This window comes from Notothenia rossii (assembly GCF_949606895.1).
Source record: "Notothenia rossii genome assembly, chromosome: 8".
Taxonomy (NCBI): domain Eukaryota; kingdom Metazoa; phylum Chordata; class Actinopteri; order Perciformes; family Nototheniidae; genus Notothenia; species Notothenia rossii.
Genome location: NC_136906.1, coordinates 8,483,479 through 8,507,200, shown reverse-complemented (window position 1 = coordinate 8,507,200; position 23,722 = coordinate 8,483,479). Strand labels below are relative to the sequence as shown.

The 23,722-nt window shown below is 39.8% G+C and overlaps 1 protein-coding gene across 4 annotated transcripts; it reads left to right on the top strand.

Moving 5' to 3' along the window:
* The first annotated feature begins 334 nt into the window (after nt 1-334).
* Nucleotides 335-18,709, top strand: LOC307015353 (uncharacterized protein). Of its 4 annotated transcripts, XM_079643886.1 has the most exons (20): nt 338-479; nt 728-855; nt 2,496-2,598; nt 4,228-4,276; nt 7,073-7,117; nt 7,209-7,291; nt 7,437-7,533; nt 8,117-8,256; nt 9,689-9,861; nt 9,977-10,080; nt 10,298-10,468; nt 10,960-11,093; nt 11,554-11,659; nt 12,426-12,492; nt 12,899-12,941; nt 13,026-13,316; nt 13,700-13,837; nt 14,487-16,487; nt 17,080-17,182; nt 17,332-18,709. In XM_079643886.1, the coding sequence occupies exons 2-20, from the start codon at nt 789-791 to the stop codon at nt 18,133-18,135; spliced, it is 4,719 nt and encodes a 1,572-aa protein (XP_079500012.1). In that variant the 5' UTR covers nt 338-479; nt 728-788; the 3' UTR covers nt 18,136-18,709. The 4 variants fall into 4 exon arrangements, with proteins under 4 accessions (XP_079500011.1, XP_079500010.1, XP_079500012.1 ...); XM_079643885.1 differs by having other exon boundaries at nt 335-855; nt 17,083-17,182; XM_079643884.1 differs by having other exon boundaries at nt 336-855.
* The last annotated feature ends 5,013 nt before the right edge of the window (nt 18,710-23,722 follow it).

Below are 23,722 nucleotides of genomic sequence, written 5' to 3'. Positions count from 1 at the left end.
TTGTTTAGTTCGACTTATACCCAATAATAACGTATACTGCAAATATAACAGTAAACAAACATAATTAAATTTTTCTTGGCCGCCGAGTATGACGTGGATACATTTAAAGTACTGAAAATAACAGAACATCTGATGCATAAGAAATGCACTGAAGACAAATGCAGTTGAAAAAAATAACAGTTTATTGAAGCACAAAGCGAATTTAGCAGTTAACAATAACTTTCAACCTTACAGGATATTATTAGGCATTAACATTTTCGCAATAATAACTTTGAAACTTAAAAGTCTGCGTTTGAGTGGATCCCCTGAACGCAGCATCAGCTGGTGCAGCACCGTGCTGACGAGCCGTTGCTTGTGGAAACAGCTGGTAGTTTCTGTCAGCTTTGCTTCATAGCCGCATTGGGAGGAATAAAAGTTCACATTTGACTGAAAACTGACGGAGTGTGGTTGGTTTTGAGTCACTGCTGCTTTTTCACCAGGCACCGGGACATGTCATCCTGTGAAAGCCACTTTAACGGGGACTTTTTAATCACCGACGGAGCTTATTATTAGACGCTCTACGCACCGGTGCTAACGCTAGTGAACGTTGGCTAACTTTCTCTACTCCCATAGCAACTAGCACAGGTGTTCCGTTGGACTAACTGTCGGTTTTCTGACAGTGTAGGGCGAGGTTTCTGCTTCACCTCAGCATGACTCATGTTCATTATAAATTCTCCTCTAAACTCAGCTACGACACGGTGGTTTTTGACGGCCTGCATGTCACGCTGAGGGACCTGAAGAGGCAGATCATGGGCAGGGAGAAGCTCCGAGCCGGGGACTGCGACCTGCAGATCACCAACGCACAGAATAAAGAAGGTAATAAATAGCATGGTAGTGTGTGTGTGTGTGTGTGTGTGTGTGTGTGTGGGGGGGGGGATAACGCTGTGTTTATCCTGGAGGTTTTGAACTTTGGAAGAAAACACGTGGTCCAGTTGTGACAGCTGTGCGGTTAGAGGGGGCTGCGTCATGTCTTTTAGTTTGACAGGGGGTCCAAGAAAAGTCAAACAAAAAGGGGTCTAATGTGAATGAGCTGCGGTGTAAAAGTAACTAAGTAGATTTACTACTACTATTTACTAAGTACTGTAGGCTACTTAAGTGCACATTTGAGGGACTGACTCCTTACTCCACTACAATTCAGAGGTAAGTAGTGTACTTTTACTACACCACATTTACCAATAGCTAGAGTTACTTTGCAGATTTGGATTCATAATCTGAAATATAATCAACACTTAAATAAGACTTAAGTTACACCCTGAGTAAATTCACAAGCTACCCTGCAGTATACAAAGTCATTCAAACTAGCTACACATTTACCAGCTGTGTGATAACACTTTAATGCATCAATAATTATAATCAAAACATATCGTATATATTATTCTGAACTGTGCCATTTTGCATAATGAGTACTTTAATTAAGGTGCCAATACTTTTTCTACTTTTACTTGAGTAACATTTTTATTGCAGGACTTTTACTTCTCACAGAGTATTCCTGCACTCTGGTACTCCTACTTTTACTTAAGTACAAGATCTGAGTACCTTTAAACACGTAGTTCAGGGTTGACAGCTGTGCGTCATGTCTTTTAGTTTGACAGGGGATCCAAAAAAAAAGTCAAAGCAAGAACAGAAAGGGGTCTAATGAATGGGCCACATTCCTGCTGCATTCAGGCCTCGTGTCATTAATTACATGGCATGGTGATGGGGGATCAGCAGGTCACGTATATGTCCCGAGAGAGATGTGGGTAAAAATAGAATAAGTGGGGTAGGACCACAGACTAGTCATGACCAAAAGTCAAGACACACACACACGGATTCAAATGAATCATCAGTGGTAAGCAATAAATGTTAAACTCAATAATTCAAGTTGAGAAAAAGAGTGACATGCAGATAAAACCTGATTATCATCTATGAATGATAAAAATCACTTCAGTGTGTGACCAATATCCTGCAGATAAACTCGTAAACTCTTCATATTCTGAGTAATGTGTTTCCACTGAAAGCCCAACCCAGAGGACAAAAAAAGGTTAAGATGTTATGTAAGAGTTTACAGACATGTTTATTAAAAGTGAAGTAAAATCGAAAAGAAAGAGCATCATGCTTTTATAGGAAGGATTTTCAGGCTTGTTGCATCGGATGTCAGTCTTATAAAAGTGCTGTGTCATGCAGACTGGTTTTCTGAAGGATATAAAGGGTGTCAATACTTGTTTAATTCACAAGTTAAACCAGTTTACCATGTACAAATGAATATAAAGTATTTATTATCCTGTGTCGAAATGTGAATAATCATATCCAAAGCAAATTTGTATAACTACAAGAATGAAGTCCCTAATCTGCTTAATTGACTGTAATGTAACTATTTTGCTAACGAGTCATTTTTTTTTTAAAAAGCAAAAAAGCCAATGATGTTAAAACAAAACAATCCAACTAAAACTCTCACGTTCTCCACCGCTCCCTCTCAGAGTTCACAGATGACGATGGTTCGATCCCCAAAGGCTCCTCCGTCATCGTCAGGAGAATCCCCATCGTCGGAGGAAAGCCAAACTCAAGCAAGGCCCGCAACCTGTAAGTGTCAAAACGTTTTCCCATAGCTGAAGTCCTGCACTAATATTATTGTAGATATCTCTAACAATCCATACGGCATACGAGATACCTTTTTAATGTAAGTTCACTCTTTAAAGGACTACACCAAGATACTCGGATATAGATAAATAACATTTGAGTGAGAATTGAAGCTATTAGTTGATACATTGATTTGTTTATTAGTTCTTATAACAAATATTTTGTTCATGCTAGTGGCAGAAACTGCTGTTTTCAGCCTCTATCATATGTAAATTATGTCTGGCTTTTCTCTGTTTCTTCTTCAGGTTTTTGACCAACAATAAAATATTTAATACATCACCTTTGACATTGACAAATTTGGACGGGCATTTTCCCCTTTTTTCTGAGACTATAAACCGAACAATAAACAAACAAAATAATATCCAGATCAATTGCTAATGAAAATAATCAGCCCTAGTAAATATGGCACAGGCGCTAATACCAGATCATGTAGACCCTAAGCAGTATAAAAGTAGATTGCAGGTTAACAAAATATAGGAAAGGCCTTTGTTGTGTTTTTGAGTAGAAATGTGTCTGATCACAGTGGTGAAGAAAGAAATGCTATAAACATGATCGCGATGATTAATACCTAAATCTTTCAGTTATAGTCGAATGTGGATTACACTGGGTTATTGCGTAACACTTCCATGACAAAATATGCTCACAGTAAAAAGGGAAAGAGTGGAACTCCATGTAACTCCAGGGTGACGTTCCCAGGGATTACCCAGATATTAGTCGGGCTTTGACAGGACAGCCAGCAGTGTGTGGGGTTTGTGCTTGGAAAGCAGGAAAGACCTCACTGGAACAGACTGGCGGTCATGTGATTAGCCCCGTCAGCAGCACCATGCAGACGGGTGGAGAATAATGAGAGCTACAGAGGTGCAACGCCACCCACAAGACTGAATGCAGCAAATCAATTCTCCACGTGCACGGGCAGACTGACATTTACTCATTTGACTTAACTTTGAGTCATTTTAAAGGCGTTTACAAAGTACACCCAAACCCTTAATTTAAACTCATTGTTAAAATAAACAGTTGTGAGTAATTATCTTGCCATTTATCGGTCAGTTTATTGTAGCGAGGATTGTTTGTTTTATTGTTCAGTAAACTAGGTCAACTTTTAAAGTCTTGATGACACTGAGATCTCATAGAAATAACCGACATACAGTCAAAGTTTCTTTGAAGAAAAATATTATATTTCTTTGGCTAATCAACTCATGTTTTAACATGTTCATATCATTCAAGTTTATATCTTGTTTAGGGGAATTTTGGGTATGTAGGAAATCACCACCTGGAGTGAAACCATTAATCCCACACTGCAAAGATCTTAGACAATACTACTTTGTTAGGTTAAAGGGAAAGATGTCATTTTAGTTATGTTAAAATAAGTTGACTTGTTTTTAACCCAAACCTGGGCGAAAGGCCTCTGTGTTTTCACCTTTAAAACTTTAGAGTCTTTAGAAAGTATTAATTGAGTGATTCCCTTTATTTGTTGTGATATAGATATGTTGTTCTATATATTTCAGTTCTAATCTTTGGTTGTTTTACTATGTGAAGGACAACTGTTGAAATGAATGTATTGTTCTGTTTCAGTGAGCGATCTGACATCCAGAATAACAACGCCTTTGGAGCCTTCAAAGCAGTACGTAACCTAACCCTAATCCCACCGCACCTCTTCACCCACAGCTCCACTAAACACACGTAGTTGTTAAAAATGGCCTCATATCTCTGCTTGAACATAAGCAGGAACAAATGAAACCCTAAATCAAAAACGTAAAGCCTCTTTTCGCAGTTTCACTTCTTGTTGCAAAGAGGAAGTAGTGTGCTTGTCAGGATTTCATTTACAGAGAGACACTGATCTTATATAAATCATATTTTAGAATGAATGAATACATTTGAAGTTAGACTAGAATAGAATAGAAATCAACAATGAACCATGAGGGAAAGTGTATTTGCTCTCCAACACAGCAACGTGTTATTTAACACGTTGCTGTGTCACCTCGACATCACCACTATCTATCTGGGGGGGGGGGGGTGCAGCGCAGCTCGGGCGGGTCAAACTTTATCCTGCAGGCCAGCTACTCACAGCTGATAACCCTAACTGATGTTTTAAGAGCTGCTCTGTCTACAACCACTGTTCAGTTGCCAAGGAAGACGTATGCAGATACTTTACTCAAGTTAAAGTAACAAAACACCAGTATCCAAATAGTAAAAGTCCTATAAAATAAAATCCATATCCAAAGTTGCTTTGTGGTATAACGGTACATACATAAATATAATAGGAGAAATAAACATTTAACTAGAGCAACTATAGAAATATAATAAAACTTTTCTCAAACATAACACAATGCGTAGAACACATACAATAAATATATGACTAATTACTGTGAAACTGTGTGCAGTACTTCTCAATTAAAAGTATTTAGCAGTTTTAAAATGTGCCTTTTTTTGTTATACCTGCTTACACTTGAGTCAAGTTACACTTTTAATTTAGTTTTTTTATTTAGTGTATTGGATCTAATTCGGTCCCAAGATATGACTGAACCCACTGAATTATTAAATCTGTCCAAATAAAACATTATTATACCTAAATCTACAGAATAAGTGAACAGATGCCCTACATGTTGTATCCTTAACAGCCACCAAACTCTTATCATCCAATAAAAAACTTAATGTAATTAAAGTTTGCTTGTTTTGAAATAGAAATTCAACACTAACTACTAACTCCCTTACAACAGGATAAAACCGGTTTATTATTAATGCTGGATTTACAGTGTTTCAGATTGAGCTCATAAGCAGAGCCTCTCTTTAACCCATTCCTCATAAAGACCCAGTGGTGCACCGTTGTTATTGTGTGCAGTGTCAGTTGTGTTTTTGATCCTGTCCACTAACTCAAACACTTTTCCAAAGCTCTTCACTTGAAGTAGTTTGCACTGACCTGATTCTCTCTGGTTTCTCAATAGCAGAAGTGTAATGATAATAATGGCTTTAATTTATAAAGTCTGTCTGTTGGACTTCAAAACGTTTTTTATACTTTTGTGTTTTTTCTGCCAATAAAGATAAAGTTGTTTGTATGAATCTGTCTTATGTATTGATTATGTGTTTGACTTACTTCCATATCATTTCTGATTGATCTTTAAAATCTTGTATCCACATTTTCCATCTCAAGTAAAGACAAATGAAACTGAACTTTTACATACAGGAATGCAGCAATTTTAATGGTGGATATAACATAGATGGTGGGGTCAAAAAAGAAATCTTGGAAAAACAATGAACATCAAATTAGCAAAGGAAAATAAATCCTGACCTATACCCCCATTTCTCTCAAACTTCCAAAAAACTCAATCCTACATTTCCCATAATGCAACTTGATATATTCGATTTAAGCTTAATTACTGCCATTTACAATCTGATATAGCGCAGTCATTATATAACCTTGTGTATATAAGAGAAAAACAATTGTGTGTAGATGTGAAGTGGCAACTTTAAGTTTTAAAGTACATTACGTTTATAATTTATAATATGTGTGTATGTATATTTGGCTTGCGTGAGGTTGGTCAAATCTATGTAGTGACACTACTCTGTGAATATAGAGATCAGTAGTTAAAAACGTGGACCCGACTGTACCGTTTATGTTGTAATTTGGGAATGTTATTTCTTTTTAAAAAAAAAAGAAGAAGTTTACATTACTTTGGGCTAAATGCTAATATCAGCATGCTAACATGTGAATGTTTCAAAGGAGCAATGTTTACCCTGTCCTCTCAGTTAGCATCAGAATCAGAATACCATAGTCCCACAGAGGGGAAATTTGCAGCATAGCCTGTTAGCAAATTTGTAATTTAGGCCTAGACACAGCTGAGGCGGAAAGTGATTTGTTAGAGTTGGAGATTTCATTACTAGAGACATTTACATTTTTAATGCTAGATTTTAAATCAAGGGATCACCAACGTTATTATGATTCATCCTTTTGGGCACAATTCAATACCTATTACTGGACAAACTTGGGTGATGGAGGAGGGCATTATTTCCATCCGACAAAATGACAATTCCTAGAGCGCATTATTATGTTCAGAGTTACTAGAAATAGCAGGAGCTGCTGAGTCAGTAATCCTGGGATCAGAACAGACATCTATTATCCACTCTGTATGAAAATCACTGCTGGATTCTGGTGTACATTTGATCTCGGCTCAAACTGTTATTAAAGTAAAGTTATGACACACAGCAGCTACTTTCTCCTTAGAGTAAATCCTCAAAGGTAGCAGGGGTAAAGCGTTAACAACAGTAGGACAACAAGTTATTATTTTGGAGTTTCTTTGTGTGTTTTTTTTTTTTTTTTTACAATATAAAAACCCAATTTTCTCAATCCTTTCGAACACATGTAACCTGGAGGCTCTAATCGCTTCACCAGTGAAAGTGATTATGTGTTTAATTCTAACAGATGGATGACCTAAATTCTTCCAGAGCCTTACCCCTTTTCTCCAAGGTATACTCTTTTCTTTTATTAAATATTTATTCTGGTTCAAGTGAGTCCGCTTCCTCTTTGACCTGCGTGTGTTGTGTGTGTGCACATGCAGATGGCTAACCTGGCTGATGTGGAAGGGTCAGAGGAGGATAAGATCAGAGTTATGATGAATCAGACGGGCTATGACCCCACAAAGTGAGTCACCTCAGTTGTGTTTTAATCTCTTAAATTCTGTGTCAACATGTCTTAACTTCACTCTTGACTTCCATTACTCAACTTGATCTTCTTTCTGTCTTTTCCATCCATCCTTATCTCATTCTCTTGCTCTTTCTCTCTCTAGTTACAGCAAGAAGCCTGGTACTGTGCTACCTGCAAACTACACCTGTTATCGCTGTCAAGGAAGTGGACACCACATCAGGAATTGTCCAAGCACAGCGGTAAGAGCAAGTACTCGGGTCTTTTTATCAACTAAAAGTAGTAATACTGCAGTGTAGAAATACTCACTTAAGTATTAAAAGTGCCAACACTGGAAGTACTCATGATGCAGAATGACCAATAAATATGATATCACTGGATTATAATGTGTTTTTCATTGTTATTTTAACCACCTTTAATCACTCTTTTAACTTTCATCCTAATCCATAATAGTATATCCTTATTGTATTGTATGTTGTAGGCCTATTTATAATATGAACCGGCAATGTAACTTATCAATAAAAGGAGTAAAAGTACAGTATGTGCTTACAATTGTAGTATAATAGATGAAAAAAGTAGCATATAAATCAAATACTAAAGGATACTAAGTCAAGTTCAAATACCCTACAATTAAACTTGAATACAGTACCTAAGTAAATGTGTGTTTTTCTTTATATTTCATATATCCAGTATTTATTTTAGAAACGTGTGTGTTGATGTTGTTAGCATGTGTCTGTGTGCACTGTATGCTAAGGGCTAGCTAGCATGTACTTAGTTGTTGACTGTAAACCCTAGCACTAAATGTTGACGTGTGTTTGAAAGCAGGATAAAAGCCAGGAAGCCCCTATGAAACTAAAGAAAAGTTCAGGCATCCCTCGCTCCTTCATGATGGAAGTGGACGATCCCTCCGTAAAGGGAGCCATGCTGACCAGCTGTGGACGTTACGCGGTTCCTACAATAGACGCGTGAGACAGAATATTCTATGTTTGAGTGTTCTTTGTTTTAAAAGATTGGTTTGACAATTTATTTATATAAGTTATGTTAACTGTGTTCGTTATTCTCCCGACCAGGAGAGAAGCTTTAAAATAGGAGACTAAATGGAGTCTCTGTGAAAGTTCAATTGGGTACTTTAATTAAAAAAGGCGCGGGTTGGTCACAAGCATGATATTGTTCAGTCAGACAAACAGCTGTGATCCGCTCCTCGTTAGGGAAGAGAAGAGAATGGATCTCTCCTCCGGTGCTGTTTATATATCCTCTGCTGGCTCCTCCCCGCCAGCCGGCTCACCTCGTCTCCAATGTCCGTTATTGCATTTAAACAGAGGATAGGTTCTTTTCACATTCAATATATGCTTAACACGCCGTTTCTCCTCATATTCTCTTTCATCACTTTTCATTTAACACATTCTAAACGCTGTAATCAATACTCTAAACAATACTTCTCGGCTCGTTTGGTTTCCGGTCATTCCGGATGTTGTCACATGCTACTCTCGTCTGTAAACAATAATGTATTCAAATAAACTGTACCTTCATTTAATATTCAGCATGGTAGTATCTCGACATCTATAGTTGTAGTGTTAAATCAGTAGGCTTCGGTTTGCACCACTCCATATCATTTCGCTACTAAATTCACCTCTTTAGGAAATCGTATATTAGCCACATGCTAAATGCTAACCGGAGATGAAGGATTTTCAGAATAAAAGCTTAACTGCTTGTGCACAAGAATTTCTGGTTTTTCAGTATAAAAGAGCATTAAAACTGACGGCATGTTTAAACTACATTTCCCCATTAAAACATTGATTTTAATTTCTAACAGTTATATAAGCAAATTAAAACAGCTCATGTCTGTGTGTCTAATGTACATGCTACAGCCAGCTGCCTGTTAGCTTAGCATCAAGACTGGAAATAGGGAAAAACTGCTAGCTTCTTTTCTTATTTTTTTTTTTCCCCATCTTAAACTTGAAGCACAAAAAACTTTAGGTGTTGCCTTATATACATACTTCCCTTCTTTCCCTTTAACTGTTATGGTCTCTTGTAAAGTAAGTATTGCACTAATCTTAGGCTCTATCCCAAACATTATTAATGGTAATTGTATTGACTATTCTTTATATATTTTTTAAGGTCTGTGTAATTGAAAAATGAATGATACTTTACTCTGCAGTTGCAAGTGTTCATTTCCATTTGTGTGACAAAAACGTTTTTTTAAATCAAGTAAATACCCATTTGCGTAAAGTTACACATTTTACTGGTAATAACAATGATACATCAACTTAACTATATTCAAGTACAAACTTAGTTTAAAAAAAAAAAAAAGTAACAGATTATATATTAATATCTGAGGCACTCTTGTGCAAGTCACCATCAACACACACATAAAAAGCAAATGTGGTGTCTCTGTAGTGAGGCGTACGCCATCGGGAAGAAGGAGAGGCCTCCGTTCGTCCCCCGGGATCATTCGGAGTCAGAGGACGAGGAGGAGCTTGTCCCCGAGGAGCTGCTCTGTCTCATCTGTCATGACCTGCTGAGCGACGCTGTGGTCATACCCTGCTGCGGAAACAGCTACTGCGACGACTGTGAGTGTTCACTAAACACACACAGCAAGGAATAAATCAATATTATGTAATGTCTCCGGGAAAAAGTAAGCTGAAAGTTCTACATTTCCATTTTACTTTTTTTTTTCTTGCTCAGGTATTCGGAGCGCCTTGCTGGACTCAGAGGATCACGTCTGCCCCACTTGTAGCCAATCAGATGTCTCACCTGATAACCTGATAGCCAATAAATTTCTCCGACAGGTGAAATATTTATTCAATTCAAAATCAAGTTTTTGGGGGAATTAGGTAAATGTTTTTTAATGTTTGGTCTAAGTATCATATATTTTTTAATCCTTTATAGATATCCTTTTGCATACTTCTCCATAGTGGGACAAATAAATTATTTTTCAGTGTCAGAATTTTCATAGTTTTTGACTTCATTATGGAAATGTTATAGTAACTGTTTCTCCCAACCCAGGCTGTGGACACTTTTAAGAAAGAGCAAGGCTTCACTAAAAGTCTGAAGAAAGGATGCAGTGCCTCCCAATCTCAAAATCCAACCCCGACCCTGAGTCCTGCCCTCACCCCGCCCCCTCTCACCGTGCAGATCCAGCCTCAGAAGCCTCTCCTCTTAAACCACAGACAGCAGGTAAACCTCATAATGGTGTGTTTCAACAGGGAGGCAGAAATAATGCATGACTCAGGAGCAAAGGGAATAATTACTGTTATATTTGTTCATAATCAGATGTTGGTCATGGGAAACAAATTAAGTGAAGTATACTGCAAGTTTTAAGCAGTTTTCAAAAATGTTCAGCAACAAATGTGCATGTATATTTTCCTGTCTAGATATTATTTAGAATTGCTCATTATTATGTTGTTGCTGAAGTTTCCCCCGAATCCCTTTTCTACATCTGATTCCTGCTATATTTCCTTGTTCTCTCCTTTCTTTTCTTTTTTTATGACGTGTTTTTTTTTATTAGAGGACACATACTGTCATAAAGCAATGTTTTTCCTTCCATTCTTTTTCCTCCTTAAACCAGATAGAGGATGATGGGAGATTTTTATTATAGTAAAACAATTGACCTGTGTATAAAAAAATGCATATCCTACTAAATCAGCCTGGTTCTCTCCTTTGTTTAGGACCCTCTCCGCCAACACTCACAGGCTGCAGACACACCACCATCCTCTCAGGTGCCAACAAGCCCCGTCTCTGCCCCCAACACGCCAAGCACTTCCTGCCAGCCTGTGCAAAGCCACCTGGAGACACCTGAGAAGTACTTACACACTTAAACACACTCACACAGCAGTATCATCAATATATGGTGCTCTACTGCCTCCCCTGGTTGTCAAACCTACTTGTGACTTTTAAAGTTATTATTCGTAAGATTTTAAAGTTGATATCCCCTTCTGTTTGATTTCTGAAAAAGCAGATGTTGGCTGGTATTTGGAAGGTGATTTTGGTAATGTTATGTTGTTAATGTGTTATCAATGTGGACAGAGGTCTCTGGGAAAATACCCTGTGTGGAAATTGGTTTATATTCACACAAAAATGGCCTCTTAAAAATCTATTTTTATTGCATAAAATAAACATTTGGTAGCTTCAATAATTTGGAATAGCCCTTTGTATCCATATTACAGTTGAGTTTTGAGGAATCATGTGGCAAAGAAGAACTGATAAACAGTCACCCTGATTTGCGTTCATGTGGCGCTGTAACATTTTGGTTGTTTGTTCAGGGAGGCTGAAGAAAAGACAGACGATGACTCAGCAGCTGCTGTCGCCCCGTCTGCACCGGTTTCATCTGAAGAGCTCACTGATGCTCCGTCACAGCTGATCCCACTGGTGAGCGCACACGCACACGCACACGCACACACAGGCACACACACGCACACACAGGCACACACACGCACACACACAGGCACGCACACACACAGGCACGCACACACACAGGCACGCACACACACAGGCACGCACACACACAGGCACGCACACACACAGGCACGCACACACACAGGCACGCACACACACAGGCACGCACACACACAGGCACGCACACACACAGGCACGCACACACACAGGCACACACACACAGGCACACACACACAGGCACACACAGGCACACACACACACACACACAGGCACACACACACACAGGCACACACACACACACACACACACACACACACACACAGACACAGGCACACACACACACACACACACACACACACACACACACACACACACACACACACACACACACACAGACGCACACACACACACACACACACACACACACACACACACACACACACACACACACACACAGACGCACACACACACACACACACACACACACACACACACACAAGGGCACAGACACACACACACAGACACACACACACACAGACACACACACACAGACACACACACAAAGACCCACACACACAGACCCACACGCACACACGCACACGCACGCACACACACACACACACACACACACACACACACACACACACACACACACACACACACACACACACACACACACAGGCACACTGGCTGCAACAACTTCCTCTGTTTTTAATTTACAATGTTTGCATCTGCTCAGGTTAACCTTACTCCAGAGGCAGAGCCGCCGCAGACAGGCCGTGTGAATCAACAGCAGCCCTCCTCAGGTCAGTGACTACATTCAGACTGTGGGCAAACATTATTGTTGCGCATATATGACTGAGATCTGTTTTTTCATCCCAAATCACATGGTATCTGATCTTTTCAATTATGATAGGGGAGCACTTTTATACGTTGTCCCTAATCAGATACAGCTCTTATTCTTTTGCAATGTGACCTCGAGGTCAGATCTCCATTCATTAGCCCTGATAACAGCAACACTTTATTTGTTGACGGTGGCTACATCAGATATTTGCCACATTTAAAATATGCTTAAAAAAGCTGTTTTGAGCACTAAATCCAAATTGAGCCCTAAGGCTTGCAATGTGAAAGTATCCCGCTTTCTGTCAATTCATTTACATTTATTTATCATTATGTTGAGAACTATAATAACACAACCATTTATTTCTGCAGATCCACCACCAAGACCCTCTGGGCCACCAACGTGCTGGGAGAGGTCAGTGAAGTGTTTGTTTGATGACTAGTCTGTATTGTGCCCACTGATTCAATATTGACATGCTTTTTCTCCTTCCTCCCACAGCTCCTCTTCCTCCTCAGGTTGTCCCCCGGGAGGCTGGACTGAGCTGAACACCCAGCAGCGTCCTCCTTCTTCCTCTCCATATCCATCGACTCCTCCCCCTCTCTTCCCCCCCCCTCATTTCCACACCTTCCTCACAGCTCCTCCACCTCTCAGCCCTTACCCTCCTGGATACCCACCTGCCGTCTGGACGCTCCCAAACCTCCCGGGTGCCCCCATCGCTCCCCTGTGCCCCTCCACCTCCATCCCTGCGCTCATCCCCAAGGAGTGGTACATGCAGAGAAAGAAGGAGAGGTCTGTTGTTTTGTCTGTCTGACTTTTGTTTTGTTGTGTTTGTTTTTGCCATATTACTTGTAAAGCGACCTTGGGCCCCTTGAAAGGCGCTATATAAATCCAAGCTATTATTATTATTATTATTTAGGTACGTCATTACACATCACAGGATATTCAATTAGTGAGAAGGAATTTGCTGGTTTTATCCTTTGCTACAATTTCAAGTAAGAATAAAAAAAAAAAAAAGGTTAAAGTATAAGTGGCGTTATTGAAACATGGAGAATACTTTGTGTATTGGTATTTTCCGATCAGTTTAGTAACAGCGGCCAAGCTAATGTAGTATAAGGAATAATATACTGATAGTAATATGAAATAAAAACTGTTCCTCTATCTTTGTCCTTCAGGTCACCTCACAGAGGATCTTCCCACAGACGCACCTCCTCTGGTTCTCATTCAAAGTCTTCTAAGTCCAAGTCTGCTCGCTCCTACTCGCGCTCTTCAAGCAGGTCCAGATCCCGGTCCAGGTCCCAAGGGAGATCAAGGTATTTGTGCCTTTTTTCAAGTTTACCTAACTACTTTTTTTTATCGTTTGGATTTCCTTCATAAATGAAAAAAAGGTAAAATAAAGAAATCTAGGAATAAATAAAGTGAGGCGACACTTAAAGGTGGGGTATGTAATTTATTTCAGAAACACTTTTTGTTATATTCCATGGAATGCTCTTAACATCCCGATAGCAATGAATATATTAAATGCTTTGACAATAAATACATTAAAAAATATCATCTGTGGAAGCCGTGGCGCTTTAAAAAGCACAACCAATCATCTGAGCCGGCCCGGCTAAAATAACTGGATGGCCTACCTGCCCGTCAGCCTTCCATCTGTGCACAAACTTATCTCGTGCCCTCATTGGTCATGTGCGGTTTCGTGTGTGTTGGAGGAAGGGCTCTGTAAGGAAGTGGCAGATTTTTTCCAGTTGTGTATTTTCAAATTCTAGCGCACTCGAGCTGATTTCTCCAAAATTACATACCCCACCTTTAATGAGAAAGAAGTGAGATAGCTAAATACTTCCATCATCCATTTCTGACTTATTAATGTTTTTTTGGAAGCTAAAGTTATTAGTTGTTCCTTTTTTTTTTCTTCTTTTTTTTTTAAACAACAACTAAAGTCTTTCTTCTTTCTTTTTATTCTAGGCCCCACTCACCCTACTCCCACCACAGGGTCCCCCACCCCCGCTCTACTTCCTCCCGCTCCTATAACTATGGTTACAAACGTTCCCCAACTCCGTCCTCGTCCTCTTCACCTCAAGTGGGTTACCGTTCCAGGTCCAGGTCGCCTTCAGATCACAGCAGAAACAGTCGCCACCAAAGTAGGACGTCTGTCTCTGGCAGCTACGACTCCAGGAGGCGAGGAGAGCATCACCCGAGGGAAGCAGGAAGTCACATGTACGATCCGCATGTAAATCAAAGTAGCGGCATGGACCAAGAGCGCTTCCTGCAGTGGAAAAGGGAGTACAAAGACTGGTGTGATAAATATTTTAGCAGTTATGTTGGACACTTCCACCAGATGCCTATTCCCCTTCTCAGTCTCCCCCATCCTCCTCAGTGGGGGGACAGAGAAGGAAGCAAAAATTACTCGCACGCTAACTCGGATTCTCGCAAGCGAGTCCAAGGTAGACTCAGCGCCCGGATGGACAAACGCTCTCCTCCGTCATCCAGCGACAGCCGCTCCCCTCCATCTCAGTCTTCACGTGACAGCCGTTCAACGCCGTCCCAGACATCCAGCGACAACCGCTCGTCTCAGTCTCATTCGTCTAACAACAGCCGCTCCCCGCAATCTCAGTCGTCCAGCGACGGGCGCTCCACACCATCCGAAGACAGAGCTCAGTTGAAGACGTATGAACGAAGGCGAACTGAGAAGAACAGCCGCCGGCCAATCACACCTCCAAAAAGCAGCGAGGAACCGCAAGAAAAGAGCCAAGGTGAAAAGCGGCAACTCAATAGGAATTTGGTCAAACACGAGCAAAAGACTGTGAAGAAACTTAAGGAGGAAGGAGTTGAAAAGTCATCCTCCCCTGACTCAACAGGTGACAGAAAGGGAAAAAGGGGCCACGAAACTGGACCAAACCCCTTTAAAGATGGCAGCCCAGGACCAGAGAGAGCAACAGCCAACGATGCCTTAGAACCAGTCCAAAAGCTTGTGAAACCAGCTAAACGTTCGGATAAAGACTATGAAAGAAAAGGCAGAGAACAAAGGAGTTTGGAAAAAGGGAAAGAAAGAAGAAGAGGCGAACATTCAGACTCCAGGAGAGATGCACGGAGAAGTCACAAAGACAAGCCCAGCAAAGAGTCAGGCAGGGTGGATAGAGACAGATACAGAGACCCTGAAGGTAAAAGAGCTTCAGGATTGGAGAATATAAAAAGAAAACGAGAAAACACGGAGAGAAATTCTGTAAAAGCTCAAAGCAGCAAATGCCGGAAAGACCCTGAAACTCGCAGCAGTGAATCCCCAATTCCATTTGAGAGAAATAAGACGGAGAAGAAAAAGGAGAGGAAAACCTGGCCTCTGGCAGAGAAAGACATCTGGGAGGGAGGCATTCAGATGAAACCACAGAAGAAGATTAGCATCAACATAAACCTGGAAGGTAAAAAGTCTGAAGGAAAAATAAAGGGAGATATTCAGGCTGGTCATGGAGAGGAGGAGAGGTTAAACAGAGGAGAGACAAACATTGAAGAAAATAAGGAAACCAGCAGAGACATGGAAGAGGTGTCTGAAGACAAAAGACAGAAATGGGAGAAAGCTACCTTCAGAGATGATGAGGGAGAGTTGTTCGAGAAGAAACAGGAGACAGAAAAGGAGGATTTTGACTTGTGGCATAGTTTCTGCAGAGAAGTGGAGGAGGAGAAGGAAAAACATCCAGATGAAAGAGACATGATGGAGGCCAGCAAAGGAGAAGAGGTGCCAAACGAGGAGATGAAGTTATTCGCAAGTACAACTAAGGAGATAGTCGAGGGGGAAAGCACATTCAAGGACAACATAGAAAACCTGCCGGGGAAGTCAAAGGACGAGCTGATGGAGCTACTGAATTGGAGGATGATGCAAGAACAAGAACAGGATACGAGGATGTCCAATTCACAGAGCAGCAAATACAAGAGCCACCTTGACAGACTGAACACCATGGTGGACGATGACAGGTCAGAATGTTTCTGCTTTACTCTTTATCCTACCATTATGCAAATATTTTAAAACTGATTAATTGTCAAAAGATGCACAAAAATGACTGTCTTGCTTTGTCTGCTCTAATCTCTGCACTAGATATAAGTAATTAAAACTTTATTTATATAGCACCCTTCTCAACACGGAAAGTGCTTTACAGTACAGTACACAGGACACAATTCAAAGTACAACTATAACATGTAGAATAAAAGGCATAAAACGGCAGCAGGTAATACATAGGATGAAAACCCAATGATAGACCGCTACTAACTCACCTCCTCCGACGACCCAAAGGCCTGTCGGAACAGGTGGGTCTTTAACTGCCCATTAAAAAATCTCTATTGAAGCAGAGGTTTTTATTATCTGGGGGCGTTTGTTCCAAAGCCTTGGGGCCACCGCCTCAAAGTATATGATATGTTGCATTTCCTGTGAAGCAGCTTTAGTTGACTGCTGGTTTTAACTAGCAGTAATAGGAAACACTCAGTTTTTAAAAGCCCCCTGATACAAAGTAAAAAATGGTTGACTCCAAATTACTGTTGATTTTAATTTCTGATGTAATGTTTAATACAGCAGCTGCGAGGATCATCAAGCGATGAAGACAGTGTTGAAAACTCTGGAGGAATTATCCCAGGACATCGCTGCAAACCAAGAGGACGAGCTCGTACTCACACAGGTTTGTTTGTAAACCCAGATTGTTTAAAATGTGTAAGGGGAACCGCCTCATGACTTATTGGAATTGAAAATTAACATTTGTATAATGTATAAAAACATTTAAGCATATATTGCATGCAATCTAAGTCATGCCTCCACTCTCTGTCTCAGGTCCCTCACTCCAAATGGGAGAAGGAAGACTCTGAGGAATATCAGCTAGGAAAAGGAGCATTTAAGGTTCAAAATGATGCTCCTGCTATTTATCTGCCTTCGCCCTCAGTGTCTGTCACAGCAGAGACATCAGAGGAAATTGACAGAGGAACGGAGAAAGATCAAACCCCCATTTTGTGGAGTACACAGAGAAGTGTGGCTCCCTCTAGTGGCAAAGATAGAACTGACAGAGACGAGGAGAAAAGGATGGGGAGAGGGAGGGACAGAGAGAGCGACAAATCAAGGGATAGGAAGAAAGAGAGAAAAATATCAAAAGAGAGGAGAAGGGAGGGGGAGAAAGAAAGAGACAGGGAGAGAGAGAGGAGTCATAAGAGTAATCCCCCTTCCTCCTCTTATTCAACGTCACATGACATGGAGCGGAGAGACAAACTCAGCAAGAGAGCTCCTGAACTGCCTGATCAAAATGCCCACAAGACGTTTATAGACACATTACTGGACTCATCATTTAAAGAGCATCCCGACTTCTACAACAATCACCCAGAAAAGGGAGGAAGAGAGCTGGAGGAAATGGAGAGGCCCAGCAGCAACAGCTCATCCGCAAGCCAGGAGAATGGCAGGGACGATGCGAGGAGAGAGAAGAAGAAACAAAAGAAGTGCAAAAAGGAGAAAAGAGAAGCCAGCCCAGAGCTGTGTGAAGAAGAAGGGCTGAAGAAAAAGACTTCAAAGCAAAGCAGAGATGGAGAGGAAGAGGAGATTAGCGGGGACGTGGACGAAACTATGCTTATGCTGTCTTTACTGTCATAAAAGAAAAATATAACTTACTTGAATTATGTTTTTCCTTTCTCTGTGCAAAAAGTGCCTCGTTTTGTTTTTTCAAATATTTTTTCCCAGGATACATTTAGTAGCGCCTTAAGATAATATCAAATGTGCAGCATCCAAAACAAAAGTGAACAAACTGTGAAGGAACAGCACTTTATGAGAAAAGATGTATGTAAATGAAAGCAAATGTTTAACTTTTAATTTATTTAAAGGAATTTGCACATACGCTCAACTCGCTCAGGACTGCCACCAACAATGGTTTATTAACTAAACCTGCAATGTTACAGCTTTATTGGAAGAAATCTTACTTTTGGAATACAGGTCAGTCAGTAATATGATTTGCCTCACACAAAACCACAGGAGTGCATGTGAAGGATATTAAAAAAAAAATGTATTAATGGAATCATACTGTGAATATTTATGATTTGAACCTCTGTGATGTATTTTATTTTGTAAATGTTTAATTTAAAATCAACTGCTGGATGGATGAATAATTAACCAGAGGATATTTGAGTTTTTCCTGTTTTGAAGGAAATAAAAAAAAAGTAACATCCATAAATTGTTTTGTTTTTCTGCCGCTGTACCCATTAGTAAGTAAAAGTAATATTATCAGTTCACTAAAACAAAAAACTATTTATTTTAAGAGACTTTTATTTTGCAACACATTTTCAATTAATTAGGCAACAAACTTTTTTATATATGCTTGTGGTATGGTATGGTATGGTATTCAAGTGCTAGCATGTTAACTTAACTTAGTTTTTATTTTGCGACCATGACACAATAACAAACATTACAAAATAAAGAAGTTGTATTGGAATAAAACCCAACAAACATTTTTATTTTTAGAGTGTTTAAGGGTTTTAAAGTGTAAACAAATGTAAACATTTAGAAAATGCTAATGTTAGCATGCCAGTATGATGGCACCTGATTTTGTCAGTTTCATTTAATTAAAGAACAAACAGCCACAATAACAAACATTTTTTTTAAATCAGGGTGTAGACAAACTGAGCACAAAAAAAAGTGTAAACAAGTCTAAAAATGTAGAAGACGCTAACATCTTAGCATGCTAGCAAGGCATGGGGCCTTTTAATGACGAGCATAAAGGTTTCCCCCATGTATTTAATTATAGTGGATTCAGGTATACTTGTACTGCAAAAGACAACTGTAATTACTTGCTGTATTGCCCTCTGCTGATGGAAAAAGCTTACAGCACCTACAAGCTATCGTTTTTCCTTTACTTCTTTCCTGGCAAAGCAACTAGGGAATAGCTGTGGAAGCACATGACTAAAGTATGTATATTTTGGACGGATTCACAAAACTGTATACATTCTTAAATTGGTATTAATACACATTTACATAGTATTTGATGTGATGTTGTAGTTTGGTCTCTGTTATTCAGATGTAATTATTATTGGCAAATATCTGCTTTGATCGTTTTGAGCGATAGCATTATGGCACCTTATATTACTGGACTACATGAAAAACAAGAAAGCTGCAAAAACCTTCAAAAAATAACATGTTAAAGTCACGTTGAAAAAAACCGTTGACGTCACAAAGTGGCTGTGGTCGGCTCTGGTCAGCGCCAAACAGGAAGTTGAGGTAAGAGTTTCAGATAGATTTTAATAAAAGGTTATGACATTTGCAAGAACTCACATCTATGTCTAAACAGAACCACAGTGAGATTTTAATATCACTTAAGACTTTTAATGATTTATGACCAGAATCCAAGAAGCTAGCAAGCTAAACTGCTAATGCAATTATGCCACATCAAGGTGGAACGCTCTTCCCACAACTGTAAAGGAAAGTAAAACTATACTTACCTTCAAAACCTCTCTTAAAGAGCACCTTCGGGGGAGAGCATTGCAAAACTGGCTCCGGTAATAGTACAAATCTCAACCTGTCGTACAATGGACAGCTCCCCCCCCCCATCTATGTATATACTCGCATTTTAGACTCTGTTATTATCTGTAGACTTGGTATGTCTTAAATGTCCGGTTAGGATGTATTAGAACGAAATCTAAAATGAAATTGTAAATAAGCCATCTGTATGTAAAAAACCACCTGTATGTAAATTGTAAATAAGCCATCTGTATGTCAAATATGTCTTATATGTCTTAAATGATATGATGAATTGGAAATGGGGGACCCTGATGTAAACAAGACGAAAGTCTTTCTCTGGTCTGCATCCCCTTAACAATTGTATGTTTTGAGCTGTACTGTACTGTACCCAATATACAAGCTGTTAATAAACTTTTCAATGAATTAATCAATCAATCAATCAATCAATCAATCAATCAATGCTAATTCAACTATGTCATACTAGGCCTATACATAGTGGTCCAAATAGGTTCTTCCTTGGCATGTACAACTTTCAACCAAGTTTTATCTAAAACAAATGGAGCCGGTATGTTCTTCTTGGTGGATGTAACAGTTTATTTTTTACCCTATGAGCAGTGATCAAAATGTCAGCATTTTTTCTTGTTTTCTAGTTAAAAAAACATTCATTTTGAGACAAAATCGTGATTATTAAGTTGTTTCTATAGATGATAAAGCATTTAAGGAGTGATCCTTAAAATAACATGTTCGTTATCTCTGCACTCTTTTTTTGTATTCGTTCCTCGGCTTATTTTTCATCCTTTCAATCCAATCTCCAGTTCCTCATCCTCCTCTTTGTTCACCCTTTATTTCAGATACCATGCTAGCTTCCGATCCACCCAGACATCCCCAAATCTCAGACACTCGCCAAAAACTGAATGCAACAACACCCCTCCTCCACTCATCACTTACATGCCAGGTAAGGACGCCCACGTGCAAGAATGATATTTTCTTCCTTGCACCGTGATCCTGCAGTCCCTAAAAATGCACTAAAACATTCATGAAGACATCAGAAAAAGACAATTAAACCGTAACAAAGACGCCTAGTTTTCCAGCTGTTTGACTTGCTGGGCTTTCTTTTCATCATGTAGCTAGGAACATGTTGAACTAAATATGAAAGACGTGTTCAATATGCCTGCAGTCTGTGCTGGCTCTGGCTATTGTCCCCACTGCGTGTGTATGAAAATTGATTCTTGAAGTGCGTCCAAGCTTTTCTAGCTTCATTAACTCACTACAAGCAAGTCATGGCAGAGATCCAGCTCCTGTCTCTTCTCTGTTTTGCTGTTGCGACTACAGTCACTCAATGTCGTGCCAAGGCATGCTGGGATTGAACAAGGGGTATCTGGTCGGTGTGGAATACCCGACTTGGCTTATGTCCAAACATGGACGGAGGGGTGCCTGTGCATCTCTTAATCTTGTATCATCTCTTATGCTTATAAAAAAAAAGGTTTCATCTCCAATTGGTTTGTTGTGCATTGCTGCATGTCATCCAAGATTGCTGCTTAACTTCTTAAAACATGTCGCCCCTACTTCCTGCGGGGTCTGTGTCCTTTTTTTGCTCTATGGCGTCTGACTGCTTTTGTGCCATTGAGCCCTAACATAGTTGTCTGTCCATCTGTGCTTCTGTGTGTGTGTGTGTTTGTAGAGGGGGAACACTGCAGACAGACGGACAGACGGAAAAAGAGACTGTATGTGGCAGTAGATGACATAAGATACAGAAAAAACACTAGTATTACATGCAGAGACAGAATCCCATACCAATGCAGAGAGACACATCCAGACAGACAGGTTGTCACACAGATAGAACAATACACTGCATATTAAGATGTAAAAAACACCAGGACACTGTCCCTGCGAAGCACAAAGGCACATTATAATATAATAATATAATTATAATTATAAATGAGACGTCAGACAGACAGGTGCAGTCAGATGGCAGACAAATGCACAGACAGACAGAAAGACAGACAGAAGGACAGACAGAAAGACAGACAGACCCTGTAGCAATCAGGAGAAACATCCCTCCTGCTCTCCCTGTTTGGCGAGGATCAGAAACGAGGTACGCTCTCCTTCATCCTTTATTTCTCTGTCGTCGTCTGCGCATTGTTTCTTCCTCTGTGTTTATTGTAGCCTCTTTCATTTTCTTTTGTCTTTCTTTGCTTTTTCTTTTTTTTTTGTCTGGGTTTCCTTCGCTCCTTTGTGCCCATGATGCGTGCCGACGTGTCAGGGCGCTGTGCCAACGGTGCCTGATGAAGACCAGGCGGTGGGTGCCCTTGTTTGTGTGTGTGTGTGTGTGTTTGTGTGTGTGTGTGTGTTTGTGTGTTGATGTATGCAGATTGGCTTGCTTTGGGGCCGGGGGCAGCTGCAAACACTTGTTTTTTGTGGCGTCACATCCACGTGGGGATTAAGAAGGACTCGCTGCCTGTCTACACTTAGACAAGTCTTACTTTATATTTCTGTGTTAGGAAATGAAAAGCATATTAAGTATAGCAAACGGGGAAAGCAGAGAGCTAATGAATCATTTATACAATATTAAAATCATCAGAGTAAACAATTATGTACTTACAACCATGGACTGTTTTTGTAAAGAAATCTGTCTTTTTGCATTCAAGGTCACTCCAACTAAATTCCTTTTATGATATTCACACTTAAATGTCAGTTAGGTAAAAGTACATTAGCAAATTGTACTTAAAATATCAAAAGTACTCATACTTCAGGAAAAGTGTTACACTATTTCTATTACACCATATTGTTGGACTAGCATTAAAGTGAAAGCAGCATTTGTATTGTTAAAGTTAGTCAAGCTGGAGCTAACTAACGTTTCATCCTTAAAGAAATATCATTTTCTATACACTAGCTACTATATATGTTCCATACATAAAAACGTAATCTGTAAACTCTCAGATAAAACTAGTTGAGCAGAAGTAAAAAGTATCATGAAATTAAAATACTCAACGGAAGTACAAGTGACTCAAACTTGTACATTTATCCCACGACCTCAACGTTACATCCACACTCCGAGACCATGGTCAAAAGACCCTAAGAGTTGCATTTAGATTGCAAAACAGTTTAGATTATGATATCCTCAAGAAAAGATGTACTGTATTGATATTTGTTTCTCTATTGACAGACGGAGCATACTGTCGGGCTGAACAAACTGATGCTTTAGGGTCAATTTGATGGTTCAAACTCCTGCCAGATGACACATTTATTTATGACATAATAACATGCCCAGTAGGTATATAGAGCCTAAATCTATTTATTTCCATAAGGGATATTATGAATGGGGGAACAATAGTGATTTAATGTGACATTTTTACACTTCTGAAGTACACTTTACATCCAGTTATTTATGTTAGAGAGAAAGAAATAAGCAGAATTTGGTGAAAGGAATAATGTTTATGTGAAGGTCAGAGAGTATGTGCCTTGCTCAAGGACTCCAGCACTGTAAGTGTCTTTGTGATGCATTCAGGAGACAGAACACATGGTTTTATTTTTGCTGTTTCATTACTTTGCTGTCAGAACATGTGAGCAGAACTCTATATGTCCTTCAGCCAACAGCACTCTCTGGCTTAATGACCTCTAGTGGAGAGTTGTGGTGACACAGCTGCAGACACTTCACCAGTGACATTCAAATCTGAATTTAAATCTATAAGGTCTAATCTCTTCAAGGACATTCTTGTCTTTGAGTGGATTT

Coding starts and splice junctions, on each gene's coding strand:
- LOC307015353 (XM_079643884.1), top strand. CDS start 690: ATGACTCATGTTCATTATAAATTCTCCTCTAAACTCAGCTACGACACG. Junction 10,081..10,297: donor CCAATAAATTTCTCCGACAG/GTGAAATATTTA, acceptor CTCCCAACCCAG/GCTGTGGACACTTTTAAGAA. Junction 11,660..12,425: donor CGTCACAGCTGATCCCACTG/GTGAGCGCACAC, acceptor GCATCTGCTCAG/GTTAACCTTACTCCAGAGGC.